Source organism: Ranitomeya imitator, chromosome 1 (assembly GCF_032444005.1).
Source record: "Ranitomeya imitator isolate aRanImi1 chromosome 1, aRanImi1.pri, whole genome shotgun sequence".
Classification (NCBI taxonomy): Eukaryota; Metazoa; Chordata; class Amphibia; order Anura; family Dendrobatidae; genus Ranitomeya; species Ranitomeya imitator.
This window is the reverse complement of record NC_091282.1, coordinates 42278791-42305873: the sequence shown is the minus strand read 5'-3', so window position 1 is coordinate 42305873 and position 27083 is coordinate 42278791. Positions and strand designations below refer to the sequence as shown.

The following is a 27083-nucleotide window of genomic DNA, read 5'->3' as shown; positions in this document are numbered from 1 at the left end:
AAAAATAACCTAATAAGTGCAATAAATAATAAATACAAGTTATAAGTAAATAAAATAATACAAATTATAATAAATACAAATAAACTAAATCATAATAAATAATAAAAGTAAAGTAATAGTAATTCTAATAAATAAAAATAAACTAATAAATATAGTAAATAAAAATAATAAGTAAATAAAATAACAGTAATAATTATAATAACAAATAACCTAATAAATATAATAAATAATAAACAAAAATATAAGTAAATAAAAGAATAGTAATTATAATAAATAAAAACAAATTAAAATATAATAAGTAATAAATATAAGTAAATATAATAATAATTATAATAAACAAAAATAAACTAATACATATAATAAATAAAAATAATGAGTAAAACAAATAATAGTAATAATTATAATAAAAAATAATCTAATAAATAAAATAAATAATAAATACAAGTTATAAGTAAATAAAATAATACAAATTATAATAAATACAAATAAACTAAATCATAATAAATAATAAAAGTAAAGTAATAGTAATTCTAATAAATAAAAATAAACTAATAAATATAGTAAATAAAAATAATAAGTAAATAAAATAACAGTAATAATTATAATAACAAATAACCTAATAAATATAATAAATAATAAACAAAATATAAGTAAATAAAAGAATAGTAATTATAATAAATAAAAACAAATTAAAATATAATAAGTAATAAATATAAGTAAATATAATAATAATTATAATAAACAAAAATAAACTAATACATATAATAAATAAAAATAATAAGTAAAACAAATAATAGTAATAATTATAATAAAAAATAATCTAATAAATAAAATAAATAATAAATACAGCAATTATAATAAATAAAAAAACTAATAAATATAATAAATAATAAATACAGTAATTATAATAAATAAAAATAAAATACATATAATAAATAATAAATACAGTAATTATAATAAATCAAAATAAACTAATAAATAATAAAAAGTAAGTCAAATAATATTAGTAATTACTATAAAAATAAACAAAAATATAATACATAAAAATAACGTAAATAAATAATAGTAATAATTATAATTAAATTATAAAAAAAAATACAAAAATTGGAAAAGCTGAATTTTTTTTCTGCATGGAAAGTACAAGCTCTCAGCTGCTGTAAAAATTTGACAAACGCAAGAAAATAAAATGCAAAGCGCGAATAAGATATTAAACAGCTCATTCGTTTCAGTTGTTACTGTAAAATACTGTGGTGGAGGGGGGGTGTCAATATGCCCTTCCGGAAGTGTTTTGGAGAGGATTCCCTTTAGAGACCTCGTAAAAAAAAAAAAACCTCGTTAATGGAATGAATGTCTCCTTTTGGAACATAAACTGCGGACTACTTTTTATGGCAAGGAAAGGGTTAAATGAAGCTGCTGTCATCAGACCGGCTTCCTGTTCTAGATATCCTTCCGCCGGTCACGCCGGGACTAGATTGCGGAAGAGAATGTCGCTGCTGGAGGGCGCTGCCGCCAGCAGAGGGCGCAGTGCACGGCGGGGGGCAGCAGAGAGCGGCTGCGGGGCGATGGTGTAGGCAGACAGACGAGCCGGTCCATGGAGAAGAGGAGGATGGACTGTCCGGCGCTGCCGCCGGGGTGGAAGAAGGAGGAGGTCATCAGAAAGTCCGGGCTGAGCGCCGGCAAGAGCGATGTCTACTACTTCAGGTGAGGGGCGCAGCGGAGTGACAGCTGAGCCGGGGCTACCGACTGGGCGACTTTTACTGCGCTGGTCACGTGACGCAGGTTTTTTTTTTCTTTTTTTTTTTCTTCCAATTATTTTAACATTTATTTTTTATTTTCCGAGTCGTCAGCGGTCACAAAATCGCAGGACGCGTCGCCCCCGACCCCCTCCGCGGCGGCGAGGTCGTTGTGTCGAAGCCTGTCTGCGAAGGGTTAACGGCGTGACGAAAAGTTCTGTAACTTTCCAATAAAGTTTATTCGAGTCTGTCGCTATCCTCCAGCCCCCCCCCGCCCGCGAGCTGTCAGTGCGCGGACCGCCGAACGCTCCCTCCGATCCCCATTATACGCGTTACCGCCTCTCACCGAACAGCCGCCATTTATTGCTAGTTTTTATTTTTGTGCCTTTTTTTTTTTTTTTAGATTCTCTTTAGTAATGTAATATCGCACGTTCGTCTGCCAAAAAAAATAAATACATTAAAAAAAAAACCAAAAAAAAAAACAATAAAATGTTCTCTGTTACGCAACCGTAACGAATTGGGATAGATGAAAAACACGGACAAAAAAACGAATAAAGTTAATTTAAAAAAAAAAAAGTGCGAAATTTGGCGTTTTGCTCAAATTTTAAAGGTCACTGTTTAAAAGCTATTTTACTTATTATTCTTAAAATGCATAATATAAGAAAATAAATAAAAAGAAAAAAAACAAGAATAAAAAATATATATTTATTTTTATTCATTATTAATAATAATAATAATAATTATTATTTTTTTGCGCTGGTGAATTATAAATCCATCCCATTTCTTTTGGCTCGACTTTCTTGTTTTTTTTGCCATTTTAGAATTTAAAGTCTTTAAAAGGTACCACTATGCAAAAAAAAAAAAAAACCAACAAAAAAAAACTGCAAATAATAATAATGATACTCCTATGGGGGTTTGAATGTAAAAAAAAATAATAGATCGACTATGAAAAGAATTGCAAATGATGAAATAGGCCAAAAATATCTGGAGCTGTCTAACCCCGCCCACATGGCTAAAAAATATTGCAAAACATAAAATGACAAAAAAAATTGCTGAAAAACGCGCTGATGTAATGAGGAGTCGCCCCGCAGTTTCGGTTCCGTTCACACTTGCGTCGGCTGGTTTTGTCCTCGGACGGTGGCCGGTCACCGATGGCCTCTGTCACCTTGGAATGGTTCCATCACGGCCGGACGGTTTGCGCTAAGTCTGTGTTCACATGGGAGGGATTGTGGAATCAGCAGGGTGGTTCCAGTCCTCACTGATACTTTGTCCTGAGATGTTTGTGGCCCCGGACACTTGTAACAATCATTGCTGCCGGATCTGTCACTGATAATGGGGGAGTCATAAGCAGAAAGTGTCAGAACTTCCTACATTTGTATTTGGGGGGCCCCTAGTGGTCGGTGTGGGGAGATGCAGCTGCACTCGAAGGCTGACCATAGTGCTGACATAATGTGGGCTGAATGCTGACTCACCTGCCAGCGATGTCTGCCGGACCCCCATACACACATGGACGCTCACTACTACCATCAGCTTCCCTCCTGACTCCCCCCCGCACCTGTATACTGGCAGCTAACTCTCCAGACCCCCCTGCACCTGTATACTGGCAGCTAACTCTCCAGACCCCCCTGCACCTGTATACTGACAGCTAACTCTCCTGACTCCCCCCGCACCTGTATACTGGCAGCAAACTCTCCAGACCCCCCTGCACCTGTATACTGGCAGCTAACTCTCCAGACCCCCCTGCACCTGTATACTGACAGCTAACTCTCCAGACCCCCCTGCACCTGTATACTGACAGCTAACTCTCCAGACCCCCCTGCACCTGTATACTGGCAGCTAACTCTCCAGACCCCCCGCACCTGTATACTGACAGCTAACTCTCCAGACCCCCCGCACCTGTATACTGACAGCTAACTCTCCAGACCCCCCTGCACCTGTATACTGACAGCTAACTCTCCAGACCCCCCTGCACCTGTATACTGACAGCTAACTCTCCAGACCCCCCTGCACCTGTATACTGACAGCTAACTCTCCAGAGCCCCCTACACCTGTATACTGACAGCTAACTCTCCAGAGCCCCCTACACCTGTATACTGACAGCTAACTCTCCAGACCCCCCTGCACCTGTATACTGACAGCTAACTCTCCAGACCCCCCTGCACCTGTATACTGACAGCTAACTCTCCAGACCCCCCGCACCTGTATACTGGCAGCTAACTCTCCAGACCCCCCTGCACCTGTATACTGACAGCTAACTCTCCAGACCCCCCTGCACCTGTATACTGACAGCTAACTCTCCAGAGCCCCCTGCACCTGTATACTGGCAGCTAACTCTCCAGACCCCCCGCACCTGTATACTGGCAGCTAACTCTCCAGACCCCCCTGCACCTGTTTACTGGCAGCTAACTCTCCAGACCCCCCTGCACCTGTGTACTGACAGCTAACTCTCCAGTCCCCCCCCCTACACCTGTATACTGACAGCTAACTCTCCAGACCCCCCTGCACCTGTATACTGGCAGCTAACTCTCCAGACCCCCCGCACCTGTATACTGGCAGCTAACTCTCCAGACCCCCCGCACCTGTATACTGACAGCTAACTCTCCAGTCCCCCCCCCCCCTACACCTGTATACTGACAGCTAACTCTCCAGACCCCCCCTACACCTGTATACTGACAGCTAACTCTCCTGACTCCCCCTGCACCTGTATACTGACAGCTAACTCTCCAGACCCCCCTGCACCTGTATACTGGCAGCTAACTCTCCAGACCCCCCTGCACCTGTATACTGACAGCTAACTCTCCAGACCCCCCGCACCTGTATACTGACAGCTAACTCTCCAGACCCCCCGCACCTGTATACTGGCAGCTAACTCTCCAGACCCCCCTGCACCTGTATACTGACAGCTAACTCTCCTGACTCCCCCTGCACCTGTATACTGACAGCTAACTCTCCAGACCCCCCGCACCTGTATACTGGCAGCTAACTCTCCAGACCCCCCTGCACCTGTATACTGGCAGCTAACTCTCCTGACTCCCCCCGCACCTGTATACTGACAGCTAACTCTCCAGACCCCCCCTACACCTGTATACTGACAGCTAACTCTCCTGACTCCCCCCGCACCTGTATACTGACAGCTAACTCTCCTGACTCCCCCCGCACCTGTATACTGACAGCTAACTCTCCAGACCCCCCCTACACCTGTATACTGACAGCTAACTCTCCTGACTCCCCCCGCACCTGTATACTGACAGCTAACTCTCCTGACCCCCCCCGCACCTGTATACTGACAGCTAACTCTCCAGACCCCCCTGCACCTGTATACTGGCAGCTAACTCTCCTGACTCCCCCCGCACCTGTATACTGACAGCTAACTCTCCTGACCCCCCGCACCTGTATACTGACAGCTAACTCTCCAGACCCCCCTGCACCTGTATACTGGCAGCTAACTCTCCTGACTCCCCCCGCACCTGTATATTGACAGCTAACTCTCCTGACCCCCCGCACCTGTATACTGACAGCTAACTCTCCAGACCCCCAAACACCTGTCTACTGACAGCTAACTCTCCAGAGCGCCCCACACCTGTATACTGACAGCTAACTCTCCAGACCCCCCTGCACCTGTATACTGACAGCTAACTCTCCAGACCCCCCTACACCTGTATACTGACAGCTAACTCTCCAGAGCCCCCTGCACCTGTATACTGACAGCTAACTCTCCAGACCCCCCCGCACCTGTATACTGACAGCTAACTCTCCAGAGCCCCCTGCACCTGTATACTGACAGCTAACTCTCCAGACCCCCCTGCACCTGTATACTGACAGCTAACTCTCCAGAGCCCCCTACACCTGTATACTGACAGCTAACTCTCCAGACCCCCAAACACCTGTATACTGACAGCTAACTCTCCAGAGCGCCCCACACCTGTATACTGACAGCTAACTCTCCAGAGCCCCCTACACCTGTATACTGACAGCTAACTCTCCAGACCCCCAAACACCTGTATACTGACAGCTAACTCTCCAGACCCCCCAAACACCTGTATACTGACAGCTAACTCTCCAGAGCGCCCCACACCTGTATACTGACAGCTAACTCTCCAGAGCGCCCCACACCTGTATACTGACAGCTAACTCTCCAGAGCCCCCTACACCTGTATACTGACAGCTAACTCTCCAGAGCCCCCTACACCTGTATACTGACAGCTAACTCTCCAGAGCCCCCTACACCTGTATACTGACAGCTAACTCTCCAGAGCGCCCCACACCTGTATACTGACAGCTAACTCTCCAGAGCGCCCCACACCAGTATACTGACAGCTAACTCTCCAGACCCCCAAACACCTGTATACTGACAGCTAACTCTCCAGAGCCCCCTACACCTGTATACTGACAGCTAACTCTCCAGACCCCCAAACACCTGTATACTGACAGCTAACTCTCCAGACCCCCAAACACCTGTATACTGACAGCTAACTCTCCAGACCCCCCCGCACCTGTTTACTGACAGCTAACTCTCCAGAGCCCCCTACACCTGTATACTGACAGCTAACTCTCCAGAGCCCCCTACACCTGTGTACTGACAGCTAACTCTCCAGACCCCCAAACACCTGTATACTGACAGCTAACTCTCCAGACCTCTGCACCTGTATACTGACAGCTAACTCTCCAGAGCCCCCTACACCTGTATACTGACAGCTAACTCTCCAGAGCCCCCTACACCTGTATACTGACAGCTAACTCTCCAGAGCGCCCCACACCTGTATACTGACAGCTAACTCTCCAGAGCGCCCCACACCTGTATACTGACAGCTAACTCTCCAGAGCGCCCCCGCACCTGTATACTGACAGCTAACTCTCCAGAGCCCCCTACACCTGTATACTGACAGCTAACTCTCCAGGCCCCCAAACACCTGTATACTGACAGCTAACTCTCCAGACCCCCCCGCACCTGTATACTGACAGCTAACTCTCCAGAGCCCCCTACACCTGTATACTGACAGCTAACTCTCCAGAGCCCCCCGCACCTGTATACTGACAGCTAACTCTCCAGACCCCCCTGCACCTGTATACTGACAGCTAACTCTCCAGACCTCTGCACCTGTATACTGACAGCTAACTCTCCAGACCCCCCTGCACCTGTATACTGACAGCTAACTCTCCAGAGCCCCCCGCACCTGTATACTGACAGCTAACTCTCCAGACCCCCCTGCACCTGTATACTGACAGCTAACTCTCCAGACCCCCCTGCACCTGTATACTGACAGCTAACTCTCCAGAGCCCCCTACACCTGTATACTGACAGCTAACTCTCCAGACCCCCAAACACCTGTATACTGACAGCTAACTCTCCAGACCCCCAAACACCTGTATACTGACAGCTAACTCTCCAGACCCCCCTGCACCTGTATACTGACAGCTAACTCTCCAGACCTCTGCACCTGTATACTGGCAGCTAACTCTCCAGACCCCCCGCACCTGTATACTGACAGCTAACTCTCCAGACCCCCCTGCACCTGTATACTGACAGCTAACTCTCCAGAGCCCCCTACACCTGTATACTGACAGCTAACTCTCCAGACCCCCAAACACCTGTATACTGACAGCTAACTCTCCAGACCCCCCCGCACCTGTATACTGACAGCTAACTCTCCAGACCCCCCGCACCTGTATACTGGCAGCTAACTCTCCAGACCCCCCCTACACCTGTATACTGACAGCTAACTCTCCAGAGCCCCCCACACCTGTATACTGACAGCTAACTCTCCAGACCTCTGCACCTGTATACTGACAGCTAACTCTCCAGAGCCCCCTGCACCTGTATACTGACAGCTAACTCTCCAGACCCCCCCATATACATACATGCTCTCTCTCACGACTTCCCTATTCACAAGAACTCTGGCGTCACTGACAACTATCGACCGCCCGCACACACATGGACGCTCGCTCATCTGACAGCGATCACCCCTGACCCCTTCTCCCCGCACACACACAAATACTCCATCAGCCAACTAGCTCTCCCCCGCCGCACACAAGTGTCACTTCTCTGACTGTGATCTCTCTGGACCCCATCACGTGATTGGTCACTGGTATGACCATCCTCTCTCCTAGACCCCCACGAATGCATGTTCAGCCTATTACTCTCGCTGCTGACTCTACCATACACATGAACACTCAGTGCTCTGCTGACGGCTATCCCTCCAGGCCCCCCCACACACATGAACACTAAGTGCTCTGCTGATGGCTATCCCTCCAGGCCCCCCCACACACATGAACACTCAGTGCTCTGCTGACGGCTATCCCTCCAGGCCCCCCCCCACATGAACACTTTCTCATCTGAGTTGCCATCACTCCCACCGCAGTTGTACCATACAGAGAGCAATTGCATTTCCCCAAACTTGAGACTGCGCCTGGATGGACAATTTGAAAGGCCTACCCCATCTGCATTGGAGGTGAGAGGCAGCGCTGATGTGGGATCTCTTGGCCGCTTGCCAGGAACCATGCACCCATCCGATACTCTGCATGTGGCCGGCAGATGATCACAACAGTAGCTCCTCTCACCTCCCAATGTGGAAGCAGGAGGCAGAGGAGAAATTTTTTAAGGAGTCTAAAGGAAGTCTTAAAGCTACAAACAAGTTTGTATTCGGGTGATCTAGTTTCCTGGTCGGGTTGGCTGTCGCTCGTCGGGTTGGCTGTCCCTCGTCGGGTTGGCTGGGACCCATCATGTTGGCTGTCGCTCTTCGTGTTGGCTGTCGCTCTTCGTGTTGGCTGGCCCTCGTCGTGTTGGCTGGCCCTCGTCGGGTTGGCTGGGCCCCGTCCTGTTGGCTGTCGCTCGTCGGGTGTGTGGCTGTCGCTCATCGGGTTGGCTTTCACTCGTCGGGTGTGTGGTTGTCGTGTTGGCTGTCGCTCGTCGGGTGTGTGGCTGTCGCTCGTCGGGTTGGCTGTCGCTCGTCGGGTTGGCTGTCGCTCGTCGGGTGTGTGGCTGTCGCTCGTCGGGTGTGTGGCTGTCGCTCGTCGGGTTGGCTGTCGCTCGTCGGGTTGGCTGTCGCTCGTCGGGTTGGCTGTCGCTCGTCGGGTTGGCTGTCGCTCGTCGGGTTGGCTGGGCCCCGTCCTGTTGGCTGTCGCTCGTCTGGTTGGCTGACGCTCGTCGGGTGTGTGGCTGTCGCTCGTCGGGTGTGTGGCTGTCGCTCGTCGGGTGTGTGGCTGTCGCTCGTCGGGTTGGCTGGCGCTCGTCGGGTTGGTTGTCGCTCGTCGGGTTGGCTGGGCCCCGTCCTGTTGGCTGTCGCTCGTCGGGTTGGCTGTCGCTCGTCGGGTTGGCTGGGCCCCGTCGTGTTGGCTGTCGCTCGTCGTGTTGGCTGTCGCTCGTCGTGTTGGCTTTCACTCGTCGGGTGTGTGGCTGTCGTGTTGGCTGTCGCTCGTCGGGTGTGTGGCTGTCGCTCGTCGCGTTGGCTGTCGCTCGTCGGGTCGGCTGGCCCTCGTCGGGTCGGCTGGCCCTCGTCTGGTTGGCTGGCCCTGGCCGGGTGTCCATATTTGAAGTATCAGATATGGTGTGACAGTGGCAGGGTGGATGAGTCACAGTACGAGGCGTAGCCTGATTGCGGATTTATGGCCGGGTGTGGGCCATTTTCACAGCTCTGTGCTCGGGATCATTTTCTGTCCTTGTGACGTCAGGGACTTTAGTCCTTGGCAGTGTCTGACCTCGCATGTGTAACGTCGGACTTCTTATGGCTGCTCACATGATGCCTTCTTCCACTCGTTGTTCTGGTCATTGACTGACTAATCAGGACTGGGCGTCTGTATGCCACCTTAAACGTATCGCTGCGCCTTGGGTTGATGCCCCCCAAGGCGGTGACAGGTGTTTCGACCACCTAACTGGTCACTTGCACCAGTCTAATAGGGCAGGTGCATGATGCCTGACAGCTGAGCAAACCGTCATCGGTGTGGAAGTGAGGGGCGCTGGAAAGCAATCCCTTGACTGAATCAGTGGGGGTCTGGTTTTCAGGACCCCTCTAGATGCCCCGTTGTGGATGAAGTCTGACAGTAATAAAGAGCATTGTCTTTTCTGTTTGGCGGCAGAAGGGATCTAATTCTACAACATGCATATCACATGGAGAGTGCTGGGGGGTCTCTGCTGTGCCACCATAGTATTAATGATGACCTGTAGGGATATGTGCACACTGAGTACTTTCTTGAGATTAATTTGAGCTGAAACTCTGCAAATTCTCTCCAAAAATTTGGATTTGTTTTGCTCGAAAGTCCGTGCGCCCATCCCCTTTCAGCTGCTGAGCTCAGCCGGGCGGTGAGGGGTTAATGGCTGAGCTGGTCGGGGCGTCGCAGGAGGAAATCTTGCAGTAAAGTCGTCAATCCAGAGCGCGGCATCTGCGGGTGTCCTATGGGGACGATCACTTCCGGGATCCTCACCGCCCTCATGGGCTCAGTTCTCCTTTCACACCCTGCGGTGATGATGATCAGATGGAGCTTTTCGATTTCTCTGCTGCAATAGTGTCTCCTCGCAGCTCTCTATAAAGAATGCGTCGCACACTGTCCGTCCTTTAAAGGGGCACTCCCGTCTTGTGAATTGGTGGCATGTTGGTAGTGATATACCATCTGTGGGTGGGAGGTCTTACGTTTGGGACCCCTACGATCCTCAGATTGACGAGGACTCAGCTGCAGTTCCCTGCATGGCAGAGTAGTTGTGGGGCGCCGTTGTGCAAGAAAAAAAAAAAGGCATTCCCAAGGATGTTTTCTCAAAATCGATAGTTATTCCCTATCCACTGTCCTATTGGTAGGAGGTAACTTACAATTTTGAGAACTTAAAGATGCTTAATGACTTTATATAGCTGCTTCTTTGGCCACAGCAATTGCTGCTGACTCCCCAGTACACATGCACCATCAATTCGTGCGTGCATGTGTTCATAATGTACAAAGGAATGTGCAAATCATCTGTGGCACCAATGTGCCCAGTCGACCATGGGCCCAGTCGACCATGTGCCCAGTCGACCATGTGCCCAGTCGACCATGTGCCCAGTCGACCATGGGCCCAGTCGACCATGGGCCCAGTCGACCATGTGCCCAGTCGACCATGGGCCCAGTCGACCATGGGCCCAGTCGACCATGTGCCCAGTCGACCACGTGCCCAGTCGACCACGTGCCCAGTCGACCACGTGCCCAGTCGACCACGTGCCCAGTCGACCACGTGCCCAGTCGACCACGTGCCCAGTCGACCACGTGCCCAGTCGACCACGTGCCCAGTCGACCACGTGCCCAGTCGACCACGTGCCCAGTCGACCACGTGCCCAGTCGACCACGTGCCCAGTCGACCACGTGCCCAGTCGACCACGTGCCCAGTCGACCACGTGCCCAGTCGACCACGTGCCCAGTCTACCATGTGCCCAGTCTACCATGGGCCCAGTCGACCATGGGCCCAGTCGACCATGGGCCCAGTCGACCATGTGCCCAGTCGACCATGTGCCCAGTCGACCATGTGCCCAGTCGACCATGTGCCCAGTCGACCATGTGCCCAGTCGACCATGGGCCCAGTCGACCATGGGCCCAGTCGACCATGGGCCCAGTCGACCATGGGCCCAGTCGACCATGTGCCCAGTCGACCATGTGCCCAGTCGACCACGTGCCCAAGCCTTCTTTTTCCCACACTTTAATTTTAGAATCATCCCCCCAATACAGTCGAAAATTGTACCACACCCTCCCAGATAGGCAGATGAGTTAGACCTACTTTAAGCTAATGCGTATGGGCACCTTAAAGGGATACTTTAATCTCAACGCTCAGACATTCCCCCAGCATGTGTCATAAATGTCTTCTAGATGTTGGTCCCACCTCTGAGACCTTCACTTATGTGGAGAACGGTGGTCCACTACCTTGCGGACACAGTCAGTGGAGAGGTAGCTCTCGTCATTGGCTTCTATTGGTGTTCCAAAAATATCTGCGTCCCCTTTACGGGTTGCATCCGGCGCGTTGCCTCCATTGTGCAGGAAAAACGTTGAAGGGGAAGTCGTGCTATGACCCCTTCATTATTAGGATCAGTGGTGGGAGTAAAACGGGGGCTAAGGGGAAGTGTGTTCACCAGCATTATGGATTTGTGGACAGCCCTGTTCAGTTCTGGGTGAAGTTTCGGACTTTGGGGGTATGCCACGGAGATATAATCCACCATAAACGTGTAACTACAGGTTTTATGTGGATGAACCTGGCGCTGAGGCTCTGACGGTCACTGTATCGCACACAGACATTTTGGGAATGTTTTGGGGAATCTGCTGACCATTTGTTAGGACTGGCAGATAATTCCAGGACTGTCGGTGCTCGAGCGACCATCTCATGAGTGCAAACGATGTTGAGTTGAGAGTAGAAGACTAGCAAAACGCGTAACCAGCGAGCTGCACACTTGGCCACTGTGGTCGGAGGGCATCCAAAAACGTCTTCTTCTGGTCAAAGGGCAAATGGCTAGACCACAAGAATGAAAATCACAAATATATATTTATTTGGCTTTAACGTAATGGTAGGTGACATCACATCCCCTGTAGGGTTTCGGAGTGGCGCTCGCACATGCTCATGAACATGCGTCATCACATCTGTCTTGTTTATGCATCGAGTAGTCTGATCAAAGCTGTGCCTATCCCGTCCTCCCGGTATGGGACCCCTACCCTGATTCTGCAGTAGCGAAGCTCGTGATGCCTCGTCCGATGAAGAAGACGGTAGAGTAGTAGGGTCAGTCCTCCTCCCCTGTCTGGATGGACCCACACTTGTCTAAATTTTTTTTTCTTCTTCTTTGTAGTCCAAGCGGGAAGAAGTTCAGAAGCAAGCCCCAGCTGGCGAGGTACCTGGGCAATACAGTCGACCTCAGCAGCTTTGACTTCAGGACGGGAAAGACGATGCCCAGCAAATTGCAGAAGAACAAACAAAGACTACGAAACGAAGCTCTCAACCAAGCGAAGGTTCGTGATGTTTTCCTTACCTAAGGGAGATATCCACAAATGATCTCACACCCTAAACGGCGCCACTTTGTGATGGCGGCAGGGAGTATAATCAGGGGGATCGGCATTATACTAAGATGCTGTAACGTTTATTTACCTATTGTTGGCTTTTTTTTCTACCTATTTTTTATTTTTCATTTAATTTTATATTGTGCCTCTCCTATAAGGTCATGAAACACCTTTTGTTGGCAGTTCAACGTTTTTTTTAACCTGATTTCCCCTGTAACCTGGGGTTGGTAAATTAGCCCCAGTTACAGGGGAAATTCAGCCTCTTGAGCTGACTAACTCATTTAGAATCCTCTTCATGTTCAAGCATTAGTTTTTTCTATATTTCTAAGTTTGCATTGCCTCTCCTATACCCGGACGTAAATTACAGAAAAATAAAATCAACATATTAAGTATTGTGTCCATAACGGTCGCTAAAATTAACTCATCCGAAAAATTCTATACAAAGGAAAAAAATTCAAACTTTTATTGTAATCGTTACACATTTCCTCCCCACCCAAAAGAACGCAATAATAATATTACTATTATCTTGTGCCAATAATGTCAGCTGGGCCAAATGAACGGCATAAAAAAAAACAATGCCAAAACTGCGTATTTTATTTTTTACCAGATCGCGTTGTTTTTTTCTCCTCATTTTTCAGTATGTTTTATGGTAAAATGAATGGTGCCATTGAATACAGCAACTATTCCCCCAAAAAACAAGCCCTCATACGGCCATGTGGACGGAAAAATACAAAATTTATGTATTATGCCCTCCCTCAGTACATACTGTGTACACATGACACGCTCCATGTGACGCCGCAGTGGTAGACTGTACAGTCCCCGCTGTGTGCGTGCCACCATGTTATGCCTCGTTCCGCACCAGCGAGGAGCGCAGCTGAGCAGACGCCGCAGACACGCCGTCCTGGGCTGTGCACACACATCTATAGCTCTGACTGTACAGTCCTATGCGACTGACAACCTTTCTGCATCGCCCCCTACAGGATGACTGAAGCCATGACCGTAGTGACTATGGGACTGATTAAATTGATGACCCTCTGACAAACTGATTATTGTAGACATTTATTCACCCTGTACTACCGAAATATATTCTTCATAGTATTCAGTGTGTTAGAGAAATCTGTGCAGAAGTTTACATTGAGTTACATCCTGTATTATACTCCAGAGCTGCACTCACTATTCTGCTGGTGCAGTCACTGTGCACATACATTACATTACTGATCCTGAGTTACATCCTGTATTATACCCCAGAGCTGCACTCACTATTCTGCTAGTGCAGTCACTGTGTACATACATTACATTACTGATCCCGAGTTGCATCCTGTATTATACCCCAGAGCTGCACTCACCATTCTGCTGGTGCAGTCAGTGTGTACATACATTACTGATCCTGAGTTACATCCTGTATTATACTCCAGAGCTGCACTCACTATTCTGCTGGTGCAGTCACTGTGTACATACATTACATTACTGATCCTGAGTTACATCCTGTATTATACCCCAGAGCTGTACTCACTATTCTGCTGGTGCAGTCACTGTATACATACATTACATTACTGATCCCGAGTTACATACTGTATTATACCCCAGAGCTGTACTCACTATTCTGCTGGTGAAGTCACTGTATACATACATTACATTACTGATCCTGAGTTACATACTGTATTATACCCCAGAGCTGCACTCACTATTCTGCTGGTGCAGTTACTGTGTACATACATTACTGATCCTGAGTTACATCCTGTATTATACCCCAGAGCTGCACTCACTATTCTGCTGGTGCAGTCACTGTGTACATACATTACATTACTGATCCTGAGTTACATCCTGTATTATACCCCAGAGCTGCACTCACTATTCTGCTGGTGCAGTCACTGTGTACATATATTACGGATCCTGAGTTACATCCTGTATTATACCCCAGAGCTGCACTCACTATTCTGCTAGTGCAGTCAGTGTACATACATTACTGATCCTGAGTTACATCCTGTATTATACCCCAGAGCTGCACTCACCATTCTGCTGGTGCAGTCACTGTGTACATACATTACATTACTGATCCTGAGTTACATCCTGTATTATACCCCAGAGCTGCACTCACTATTCTGCTAGTGCAGTCACTGTGTACATACATTACATTACTGATCCCGAGTTGCATCCTGTATTATACCCCAGAGCTGCACTCACCATTCTGCTGGTGCAGTCAGTGTGTACATACATTACTGATCCTGAGTTACATCCTGTATTATACTCCAGAGCTGCACTCACTATTCTGCTGGTGCAGTCACTGTGTACATACATTACATTACTGATCCTGAGTTACATCCTGTATTATACCCCAGAGCTGTACTCACTATTCTGCTGGTGAAGTCACTGTATACATACATTACATTACTGATCCCGAGTTACATACTGTATTATACCCCAGAGCTGTACTCACTATTCTGCTGGTGAAGTCACTGTATACATACATTACATTACTGATCCTGAGTTACATACTGTATTATACCCCAGAGCTGCACTCACTATTCTGCTGGTGCAGTTACTGTGTACATACATTACTGATCCTGAGTTACATCCTGTATTATACCCCAGAGCTGCACTCACTATTCTGCTGGTGCAGTCACTGTGTACATACATTACATTACTGATCCTGAGTTACATCCTGTATTATACCCCAGAGCTGCACTCACCATTCTGCGGGTGCAGTCACTGTATACATACATTCCATTACTGATCCTGCGTTACATCCTGTATTATACTCCAGAGCTGCACTCACTATTCGGCTGGTGCAGTCACTGTGTACATACATTACATTACTGATCCTGAGTTACATCCTGTATTATACCCCAGAGCTGCACTCGCCATTCTGCTGGTGCAGTCACTGTGTACATACATTACTGATCCTGAGTTACATCCTGTATTATACCCCAGAGCTGCACTCACCATTCTGCTGGTGCAGTCACTGTGTACATACATTACATTACTGATCCTGAGTTACATCCTGTATTATACCCCAGAGCTGCACTCACTATTCTGCTGGTGCAGTCACTGTGTACATACATTACATTACTGATCCTGCGTTACATCCTGTATTATACTCCAGAGCTGCACTCACTATTCGGCTGGTGCAGTCACTGTGTACATACATTACATTACTGATCCTGAGTTACATCCTGTATTATACCCCAGAGCTGCACTCGCCATTCTGCTGGTGCAGTCACTGTGTACATACATTACTGATCCTGAGTTACATCCTGTATTATACCCCAGAGCTGCACTCACCATTCTGCTGGTGCAGTCACTGTGTACATACATTACATTACTGATCCTGAGTTACATCCTGTATTATACCCCAGAGCTGCACTCACTATTCTGCTGGTGCAGTCACTGTGTACATAAATTACATTACTGATCCTGAGTTACATCCTGTATTATACCCCAGAGCTGCACTCACTATTCTGCTGGTGCAGTCACTGTGTACATATATTACGGATCCTGAGTTACATCCTGTATTATACCCCAGAGCTGCACTCACTATTCTGCTAGTGCAGTCAGTGTACATACATTACATTACTGATCCTGAGTTACATCCTGTATTATACCCCAGAGCTGCACTCACCATTCTGCTGGTGCAGTCACTGTGTACATACATTACATTACTGATCCTGAGTTACATCCTGTATTATACCCCAGAGCTGCAGTCACTATTCTGCTGGTGCAGTCACTGTGTACATACATTACATTACTGATCCTGAGTTACATCCTGTATTATACTCCAGAGCTGCACTCACTATTCTGCTGGAAGAGTCACTGTGTACATACATTACATTACTGATCCTGAGTTACATCCTGTATTATACTCCAGAGCTGCACTCACTATTCTGCTGGTGCAGTCACTGTGTACATACATTACATTACTGATCCTGAGTTACATCCTGTATTATACTCCAGAGCTGCACTCACTATTCTGCTGGTGCAGTCACTGTGTACATACATTACATTACTGATCCTGCGTTACATCCTGTATTATACTCCAGAGCTGCACTCACTATTCGGCTGGTGCAGTCACTGTGTACTTACATTACTGATCCTGAGTTACATCCTGTATTATACTCCAGAGCTGCACTCACTATTCTGCTGGTGCAGTCACTGTGTACACACATTACATTACTGATCCGGAGTTACATCCTGTGTTATGCTCCAGATCTGCACTCACTATTCTGCTGGTGCAGTCACTGTGTACATACATTACTGATCCTGAGTTACATCCTGTATTATACTCCAGAGCTGCACTCACTATTCTGCTGGTGCAGTCACTGTGTACATACATTACATTACTGATCCCGAGTTGCATCCTGTATTATACCCCAGAGCTGCACTCACCATTCTGCTGGTGTAGTCACTGTGTACATACATTACTGATCCTGAGTTACATCCTGTATTATACCCCAGAGCTGCACTCACTATTCTGCTGGTGCAGTCACTGTGTACATACATTACTGATCCTGAGTTACATCCTGTATTATACCCCAGAGCTGCACTCACTATTCTGCTGGTGCAGTCACTGTGTACATACATTACATTACTGATCCCGAGTTGCATCCTGTATTATACCCCAGAGCTGCACTCACCATTCTGCTGGTGTAGTCACTGTGTACATACATTACTGATCCTGAGTTACATCCTGTATTATACCCCAGAGCTGCACTCACTATTCTGCTGGTGCAGTCACTGTGTACATACATTACTGATCCTGAGTTACATCCTGTATTATACCCCAGAGCTGCACTCACTATTCTGCTGGTGCAGTCACTGTGTGCATACATTACATTACTGATCCTGAGTTACATCCTGTGTTATGCTCCAGAGCTGCACTCACTATTCTGCTGGAAGAGTCACTGTCTACATACATTAACATAGTAACATAGTAACATAGTTAGTAAGGCCGAAAAAAGACATTTGTCCATCCAGTTCAGCCTATATTCCATCATAATAAATCCCCAGATCTACGTCCTTCTACAGAACCTAATAATTGTATGATACAATATTGTTCTGCTCCAGGAAGACATCCAGGCCTCTCTTGAACCCCTCGACTGAGTTCGCCATCACCACCTCCTCAGGCAAGCAATTCCAGATTCTCACTGCCCTAACAGTAAAGAATCCTCTTCTATGTTGGTGGAAAAACCTTCTCTCCTCCAGACGCAAAGAATGCCCCCTTGTGCCCGTCACCTTCCTTGGTATAAACAGATCCTCAGCGAGATATTTGTATTGTCCCCTTATATACTTATACATGGTTATTAGATCGCCCCTCAGTCGTCTTTTTTCTAGACTAAATAATCCTAATTTCGCTAATCTATCTGGGTATTGTAGTTCTCCCATCCCCTTTATTAATTTTGTTGCCCTCCTTTGTACTCTCTCTAGTTCCATTATATCCTTCCTGAGCACCGGTGCCCAAAACTGGACACAGTACTCCATGTGCGGTCTAACTAGGGATTTGTACAGAGGCAGTATAATGCTCTCATCATGTGTATCCAGACCTCTTTTAATGCACCCCATGATCCTGTTTGCCTTGGCAGCTGCTGCCTGGCACTGGCTGCTCCAGGTAAGTTTCTCATTAACTAGGATCCCCAAGTCCTTCTCCCTGTCAGATTTACCCAGTGGTTTCCCGTTCAGTGTGTAATGGTGATATTGATTCCCTCTTCCCATGTGTATATAACATAGTTAGTAAGGCCGAAAAAAGACATTTGTCCATCCAGTTCAGCCTATATTCCATCATAATAAATACCCAGATCTACGTCCTTCTACAGAACCCAATAATTGCACGATACAACACTGTTCTGCTCCAGGAAGACATCCAGGCCTCTCTTGAACCCCTCGACTGAGTTCGCCATCACCACCTCCTCAGGCAAGCAATTCCAGATTCTCACTGCCCTAACAGTAAAGAATCCTCTTCTATGTTGGTGGAAAAACCTTCTCTCCTCCAGACGCAAAGAATGCCCCCTTGTGCCCGTCACCTTCCTTGGTATAAACAGATCCTCAGCGAGATATTTGTATTGTCCCCTTATATACTTATACATGGTTATTAGATCGCCCCTCAGTCGTCTTTTTTCTAGACTAAATAATCCTAATTTCGCTAATCTATCTGGGTATTGTAGTTCTCCCATCCCCTTTATTAATTTTGTTGCCCTCCTTTGCACTCTTTCTAGTTCCATTATATCCTTCCTGAGCACCGGTGCCCAAAACTGGACACAGTACTCCATGTGCGGTCTAACTAGGGATTTGTACAGAGGCAGTATAATGCTCTCATCATGTGTATCCAGACCTCTTTTAATGCACCCCATGATCCTGTTTGTATAACCTTACATTTATCATTGTTAAACCTCATCTGCCACCTTTCAGCCCAAGTTTCCAACTTATCCAGATCCATCTGTAGCAGAATACTATCTTCTCTTGTATTAACTGCTTTACATAGTTTTGTATCATCTGCAAATATCAATATTTTACTGTGTAAACCTTCTACCAGATCATTAATGAATATGTTGAAGAGAACAGGTCCCAATACTGACCCCTGCGGTACCCCACTGGTCACAGCGACCCAGTTAGAGACTATACCATTTATAACCACCCTCTGCTTTCTATCACTAAGCCAGTTACTAACCCATTTACACACATTTTCCCCCAGACCAAGCATTCTCATTTTGTGTACCAACCTCTTGTGCGGCACGGTATCAAACGCTTTGGAAAAATCGAGATATACCACGTCCAATGACTCACCGTGGTCCAGTCTATAGCTTACCTCTTCATAAAAACTGATTAGATTGGTTTGACAGGAGCGATTTCTCATAAACCCATGCTGATATGGAGTTAAACAGTTATTCTCATTGAGATAATCCAGAATAACATCCCTCAGAAACCCTTCAAATATTTTACCAACAATAGAGGTTAGACTTACTGGCCTATAATTTCCAGGTTCACTTTTAGAGCCCTTTTTGAATATTGGCACCACATTTGCTATGCGCCAGTCCTGCGGAACAGACCCTGTCGCTATAGAGTCACTAAAAATAAGAAATAATGGTTTATCTATTACATTACTTAGTTCTCTTAGTACTCGTGGGTGTATGCCATCCGGACCCGGAGATTTATCTATTTTAATCTTATTTAGCCGGTTTCGCACCTCTTCTTGGGTCTGATCCTGTACGGATCCTGAGTTACATCCTGTATTATACCCCAGAGCTGCACTCACTATTCTGCTGGTGCAGTCACTGTGTACATACATTACATTACTGATCCTGAGTTACATCGTGTATTATACCCCAGAGCTGCACTCACTATTCTGCTGGTGCAGTCACTGTGTACATACATTACATTACTGATCCTGAGTTACATCCTGTATTATACCCCAGAGCTGCACTCACTATTCTGCTGGTGCAGTCACTGTGTACATACATTACATTACTGATCCTGAGTTACATCGTGTATTATACCCCAGAGCTGCACTCACTATTCTGCTGGTGCAGTCACTGTGTACATACATTACATTACTGATCCTGAGTTACATCCTGTATTATACCCCAGAGCTGCACTCACTATTCTGCTGGTGCAGTCACTGTGTACATACATTACATTACTGATCCTGAGTTACATCCTGTATTATAAACCAGAGCTGCGCTCACTATTCTGCTGGTGCAGTCACTGTGTACATACATTACATTACTGATCCTGAGTTACATCCTATATTATACCCCAGAGCTGCACTCACTATTCTGCTGGTGCAGTCACTGTGTACATACATTACATTACTGATCCTGAGTTACATCCTGTATTATACCCCAGAGCTGCACTCACTATTCTGCTGGTGCAGTCACTGTGTACATACATTACTGATCCTGAGTTACATCCTGTATTATACCCCAGAGCTGCACTCACTATTCTGCTGGTGCAGTCACTGTGTACATACATTATATTACTGATCCTGAGTTACATCCTGTATTATACCTCAGAGCTGCACTCACTATTCTGCTGGTGCAGTCACTGTGTACATACATTACATTACTGATCCTGAGTTATCTCCTGTATTATACCCCAGAGCTGCACTCAGTATTCTGCTGGTGCAGTCACTGTGTACATACATTACATTACTGATCCTGAGTTACATCCTGTATTATACCCCAGAGCTGCACTCACTATTCTGCTGGTGCAGTCACTGTGTACATACATTACATTACTGATCCTGAGTTATCTCCTGTATTATACCCCAGAGCTGCACTCACTATTCTGCTGGTGCAGTCACTGTGTACATACATTACATTACTGATCCTGAGTTATCTCCTGTATTATACTCCAGAGCTGCACTCACTATTCTGCTGGTGCAGTCACTTGGGGCATGTGGGGTCAGACGTTGGCTCCGGTTGCTGCTTCCTTCCCTCTGAGCTGCAGTTGATCAGATTAGTATAGCGCTGCCTGGCTCTGTAGCAGTGATGACACCATGACCCTTTATGTGCACCTGTTTCTTACCAGAGCGGCTCTTTTCTTTGTGGTTTTTAGGGCGATGGTTTTGCATTTAATTTTCGTTGAGTAACATCTGTTTTAGTGGGGGGGAATAATAATAAAAACAAACAAACAACTTTTTGTAGTATTATTGGCACTGGAGGCATCTTGGCTTTCTGTCGGGGTCTTCTGCTGTCAGATGCGCTGTGATATGATGGTGAAGTCTTGGAGAAGTTATAACTGGATCGTTTCTAAATGCTGCTTTATGGGACCACCGAGCTGCCGGCAGTCTGCTGTCAGTCCCTGAAGCCTTTGGTGACTGACAGCAGACTGCCGGCAGCTCGGTGGTCCCATAATCTGCTGCAATGTCTTTGTGTTGCTGCGTTCCCGCTCCTGTGATGTAGCAGAAGCAGTTCGGCTGCCAGACAGGAGAACCTGCGTGTAACTTACTAGCCCCCCGATCAGCTCTGCCACGGACCGTCCCTGATAACTGGGAATACCATAGAAGTCCCAGGAGAGCCGTGTTCCCACATGTGGAACTGCTGCAGTTTTTCCCTTCTTACCGTACAATTTGCCACCATCTCTTTTTTTATTCCCATACATTGCTTGTTTTACCGCGCAGAACACAGTAGTTTAACTTCGCCCATGTTAGACAAGTGATTTTAAGGGGTGGTCCATTATTTAATTAACATGGCTGCTTTTTTTTCCCCAGAGACTGCAACATTCCTGTCCTAGGCAGTGAATGTTGTATTTCCCATAGGACTCTTACATGCAGCAACAAAGTGACAGGAAACTATAATGAACACTAGATAGTAGCGGAGTGTAAGTCCTTCACCAGCTAGCTGGTCTGCAAAACCTCACCAAATCCATCACAGCTCTTCTCCTGCTGGGAAGGTGAGGTAGCTGCACACTGCAAATCCGAGAGAAGGGGAGAAAGCATCTAAGGTTTTAGGGAGAGTTGGTCACAAAGTCTGTGTATGGGGAGGAAAGCACCCAAGTTATTAGGGGTGGGTAGATGTCACTTCCTTATCTGGTCTCCCTCTTTATCCAGTTGGCGTCACATTTACTCTGCTGAAGGAGTGACAATGCCAACATCACTGGTTGACACGGGCCCGGTCAAGTGTATTCGTGTGGCTGGGACTTGTGATGCTTTACCAAAGATTTTCTTTCCGCAGACCAGCTAGTCAGCAGGTGTAGTTGGCTCCCTAATGTACCCTATGCTGAAACACCACACCCTGTTTAAACTCCTTGTAGTCTGAGAGGTTACAGTAATGTTTTTCTGTTACTTGGTCTGGCTTGATTGATACCTGTTGACTTCATCCTCTGTTTTGCCTGACAATTTTGCTTCTGACTCTTCCCTGCCGGTTCTGACCTCGGCAATCTTCCTGACCTTGTCCCCTACTTCCTTATTGTGTCCAGTACCTTCCCTCTCTGGATTTGACCCTAGCATGTCCTCATTGTGGATGCAACATACTCTGGCTTTGACCTAGTAAGCCAACCTACTGGACGCAACATAGGGGGCCATGTTGTAAGTCCAGGTTGTAGTATTTTGGGGTTAGAGGGCGAAGACCCAGGGTACCTCTGAGACCTACTAAGCGAAGGGACTAGCGTAAAGTTAGTTGCTGGAAGTCCCAGAAAATGCTGCCAGGATGCTGGTAGATCTCAGCCTGTAGAAAGGAAAAAAAAAACACCACGTGATGCTGATGAGCTGTAGAAGGTGAAACTACTCCAGGAAGGAAGCTGTGCTTGATACACGAGAGCTAGTGAAGAGAACCCTAGTCACAAAGAACCTCACGTCCAGCATGTATTCCTGGCAGGGACACTCCCGGTTGAATAAGATCTGGAATGATGAATACGTTGTAAACTGTATATGCAAATGTCTGATACTGAGCGAAGGAATGAAGATTGCGGAATAGAAAATAATTTACTTGGCAGGAAACAGTGCAGAAAGTCTTTATAGAAGTTTTCCAGTTTCAGCATAATTTTCTTATAAAAAGTTCTGCAAACCATAAATGTGATCTAGTTTTCAAAATCTCTGCTTGAGTTAAGTCCCCAAGTGTTTATTTCAGGAGATATAAATCTGCTGTGATTGTAATTAATTGTGTGTGAGCGAATTGTGAGATACTTTACAATCCATTATACAATCTTTATGCTCTAAATCTCGGCAGATCCCTTTAATGATGGGGCAGCTTTACTTTATAGTAAGGGTACAACATTTGTAACTATTTAATATTTTACATCTTTTAACAAGTGGAATATGTATGTTTTTCTTTTTTTTTTTTTTTTTTTTATTCTTTCGATAACAGTCCAAACCAGACTTGAACACGACATTGCCCATCCGCCAGACCGCTTCCATCTTCAAGCAGCCAGTAACTAAAATTACCAACCATCCCAACAATAAAGTCCGATCGGACCCCCAGCGGGTGATTGAGCAGCCTCGCCAGGTAAGCCGGGGACACGGGGTAAGTCCAGGCTTTGCTGCCATTCTGCTTTTTAGGTCCCAACATCTCTAAATAAAAAATATGTATACCGTATCTTAAAAATTATCCAAAGGTGCTGCAGCTCTGTTGCCCCCAGTTGGAGTCTGCAACTCCGAGTAGACCTCTGCATGCAAAAAAACAAAAATATATATGGTTTTTAAAGGGCCTTCGCAGCGGGTTGGTTGTAAAATATATAAGGCAGTGTTGCTTATCCGTTCCTAATCCCAGTCATAATGTCTCCTAGATCATAATTGTATGTCCTAGAAAGATTCGAGCCTAGTCCGACACTATCCTTGGCCGGCTCTTCCCAGTGCTTCTGTGGATGATTGACAAGTCTCTCCCACGTATATGCAAGTGCAGAGACCTATCATCTCCTCCACAGTGCTGGGAAGAGCCGGCCAAGCACTAGTCTGGTCTCAGTCTATGGGTCCTGGCTGGATATTTAAAGTTTTATTTTCTCTGCTTGAGAATGGATCAAATCAGCTGAGCCTAAGTGTCGCGTGGACTGATTTTTTTTTTTTTTTTTTCACCATCTGACTATTGAGTGCTGCCCCCATTTTTTTTTTTTTTCTATTTTGGCCAAGTTGACGGAAAATTAAAAATAAAAAAGTTGTGGTTCTTGAAAAAAAGGGAAGTGCACAAATTTAAAATTGCACCATTAAGGAATTAATATTTAAAAAATTTTGATTAAAAGATTTCAACGGGATCAGCCAATGATCTTTTCAGGCCAGGAGATCCTCGGGTGGAGAGGAAACAAGGGTCGGACACGCTTAGATTTTAGGTTGGAGTCAGCAGAGTCTCCACTGAGTGCATGTTAAGGGGGGTAGTTAGGGCTGTCTGCGGACCCCCACCACTCACACATTTATGGCCTCGTTATCAGCTTTCTGGGAAACTCGTTAGAGGTTGATATGTTTGCTGAAGTACCTGTCACTAAAGCTTTAATGAAGCCCGTGGCAGGAAGTTACAGAGCTTCATACTGACACCTGCTAACTTCCTGTGTGGTGGAGAAGCCGAGGCGCAAGTAGCGAATTCTCGTATATGAGCCAGGAGGATTTCATTGCTGCTGCTTATAGCAATGCAGTGCCTGATCCATCGTACGGCCCCAGGCATCACATCACCATTAGGGGGACCCAAACTCCACACTAACTTCATGTTTAGGGATCCTGCACCCACCTGGCAAAACTTTGAAAGCTGCAATGAAGATGAACAAAGGGAATAAAATAACAGACCTGCAAAGGCAAATGATTTGCAGTTACTCCACTTTTTTTTACATCTAGAAATAAACTAGCCGTCTTTTCTGAGGGACACGCCCCCTTGGACAAATGTGGTAACACGTAGTTGTCAATTTTCTCCATTTACAGCACAGCAAAGTTATAAAAAAAGATCTGTGTGTGTATATGTATATATATATATATATATATATGTATATATATATATGTATATATATATATTATATATATATATATATATATATATATATATATATATATATATATATATATATATTATATATAAATATTTTTTTTTTTTTTTTTTTTTTTTAAAGCTTTTCTGGGAGAAGAGGTTAGAAGGACTAAGTGCATCAGATGTAACCGAGCAAGTCATAAGCTCCATGGAGCTTCCTAAAGGTTTACAAGGTAAGTCTGCAGCAAGTCGTAATGGGGGCTGGATTCAGATTAGATCTCCTTTTTTTAATAAATTGTCCAGTTTCTGGGTTTGGCTCAGAAAACTCCGTCCCAACCCGCGAGTGTGATTCGGCCTTCACTTACTGTCAGAGGAAAACCTGAACAGAGCGATTGTAATAACAAGGAGATCCGTGTTTAAGAGTGTTGTCTATTGATTTTACAATGGGATGTGGTGTATATGTTTGAGAGGGGATAACTTTATATTGGGAGGTTTCTGACCACAGAGACCCAAATCCGGTCCTAGGACTGCAGAGCCCCTTTTCCTGCTCCTTCTGGTATGGTTGGATGTTATGTTATCTTGCCTCTCTAAAAAAAAAAACCTCCCGAATGCAGGCCACTCGGTGTCTCCTTTCTGCCTAACTCGCTTTCCACTGCCTGTTGTAATATAATTGTGGAGACCCCGGGGCAGATTAAATGACATTGGGGTGGTGGGGCTTATGACTTCCTACAGGATGTGCCATATTTAGCAGGGGTGGGTCTCTCTACAAGAAAAGGCAGGCCTCTGTCTCTACGGAGAAGCACGGATGAGGCACTGTCTGTTTCTACAGAAAGCGGTGGCGGGCCTCTGTCACTTTTATAAGAAGGGGTGGCGGGCCTCTGTCTCTCTGTAGGAAGTGGGGGCGGGCCTCTGTCTCTATAAGAAGTGGTGGTAGGCCTCTGTCTCTCTATAGGAAGCGGGGGTGGGCCTCTGTCACTTTATAAGCGGGGGTGGGCCTCTGACTCTCTATAAGAAGTGGGGGCGAGCCTCTGTCTCTCTGTAGGAAGTGGGGGCGGGCCTCTGTCTCTCTCTGTAGGAAGTGGGGGCGGGCCTCTGTCTCTCTGTAGGAAGTGGGGGCGGGCCTCTGTCTCTCTCTGTAGGAAGTGGGGGCGGGCCTCTGTCTCTCTGTAGGAAGTGGAGGCGGGCCTCTGTCTCTTTGTAGGAAGCGGTGGCGGACCTCTGTTTATAGGATGCGAGGGCGGGCCTCTGTCTCTGTATAAGAAGTGGTGGTAGGCCTCTGTCTCTCTATAGGAAGTGGGGGCGGGCCTCTGTCTCTATAAGAAGTGGGAGCGGGTGTCTCTGTAGGAAGTGGGGGTGGGCCTCTCTGTAGGAAGCAGCAGCGGGCCTCTGTCTCTATAAGAAGTGGGGGCGGGCCTCTGTCTCTATATAAGTAGTGGGGGCGGGCCTCTCTCTCTGTAGGAAGCAGCAGCGGGCCTCTGTCTCTATAAGAAGTGGGGGCGGGCCTCTGCCTCTCTCTGTAGGAAGTGGGGGCGGGCCTCTGCCTCTCTCTGTAGGAAGTGGGGGCAAGCCTCTGTCTCTCTGTAGGAAGTGGGGGCGAGCCTCTGTCTCTCTGTAGGAAGTGGGGGCGAGCCTCTGTCTCTCTGTAGGAAGTGGGGGCGAGCCTCTGTCTCTCTGTAGGAAGTGGGGGCGGGCCTCTGTCTCTCTGTAGGAAGTGGGGGCGGGCCTCTGTCTCTTTGTAGGAAGCGGTGGCGGACCTCTGTTTATAGGAAGCGAGGGCGGGCCTCTGTCTCTGTATAAGAAGTGGTGGTAGGCCTCTGTCTCTCTATAGGAAGTGGGGGCGGGCCTCTGTCTCTATAAGAAGTGGGAGCGGGCGTCTCTGTAGGAAGTGGTGGCGGGCCTCTCTGTAGGAAGCGGCAGTGGGCCTCTGTCTCTATAAGAAGTGGGGGCGGGCCTCTGTCTCTATATAAGTAGTGGGGGCGGGCCTCTC

General features: G+C 46.5%; 1 protein-coding gene across 2 annotated transcripts in view; it reads left to right on the top strand.

Annotated features, from left to right (window-relative positions):
* Positions 1–1469: 1469 nt before the first annotated feature.
* The window catches only part of MBD2 (methyl-CpG binding domain protein 2), a 41271-nt gene continuing 15657 nt past the window's right edge, over positions 1470–27083 (top strand). Inside the window, exons 1-4 of one of the 2 annotated variants that reach the window (XM_069746000.1) lie at positions 1470–1701; positions 12518–12677; positions 23519–23656; positions 25239–25329. In XM_069746000.1, the coding sequence (XP_069602101.1) occupies positions 1592–1701; positions 12518–12677; positions 23519–23656; positions 25239–25329 (499 nt within the window). In that variant the 5' untranslated portion in view covers positions 1470–1591. The remainder of the gene's footprint in view (positions 1702–12517; positions 12678–23518; positions 23657–25238; positions 25330–27083) is intronic. The other variant, XM_069745999.1, reaches the window with a different exon arrangement.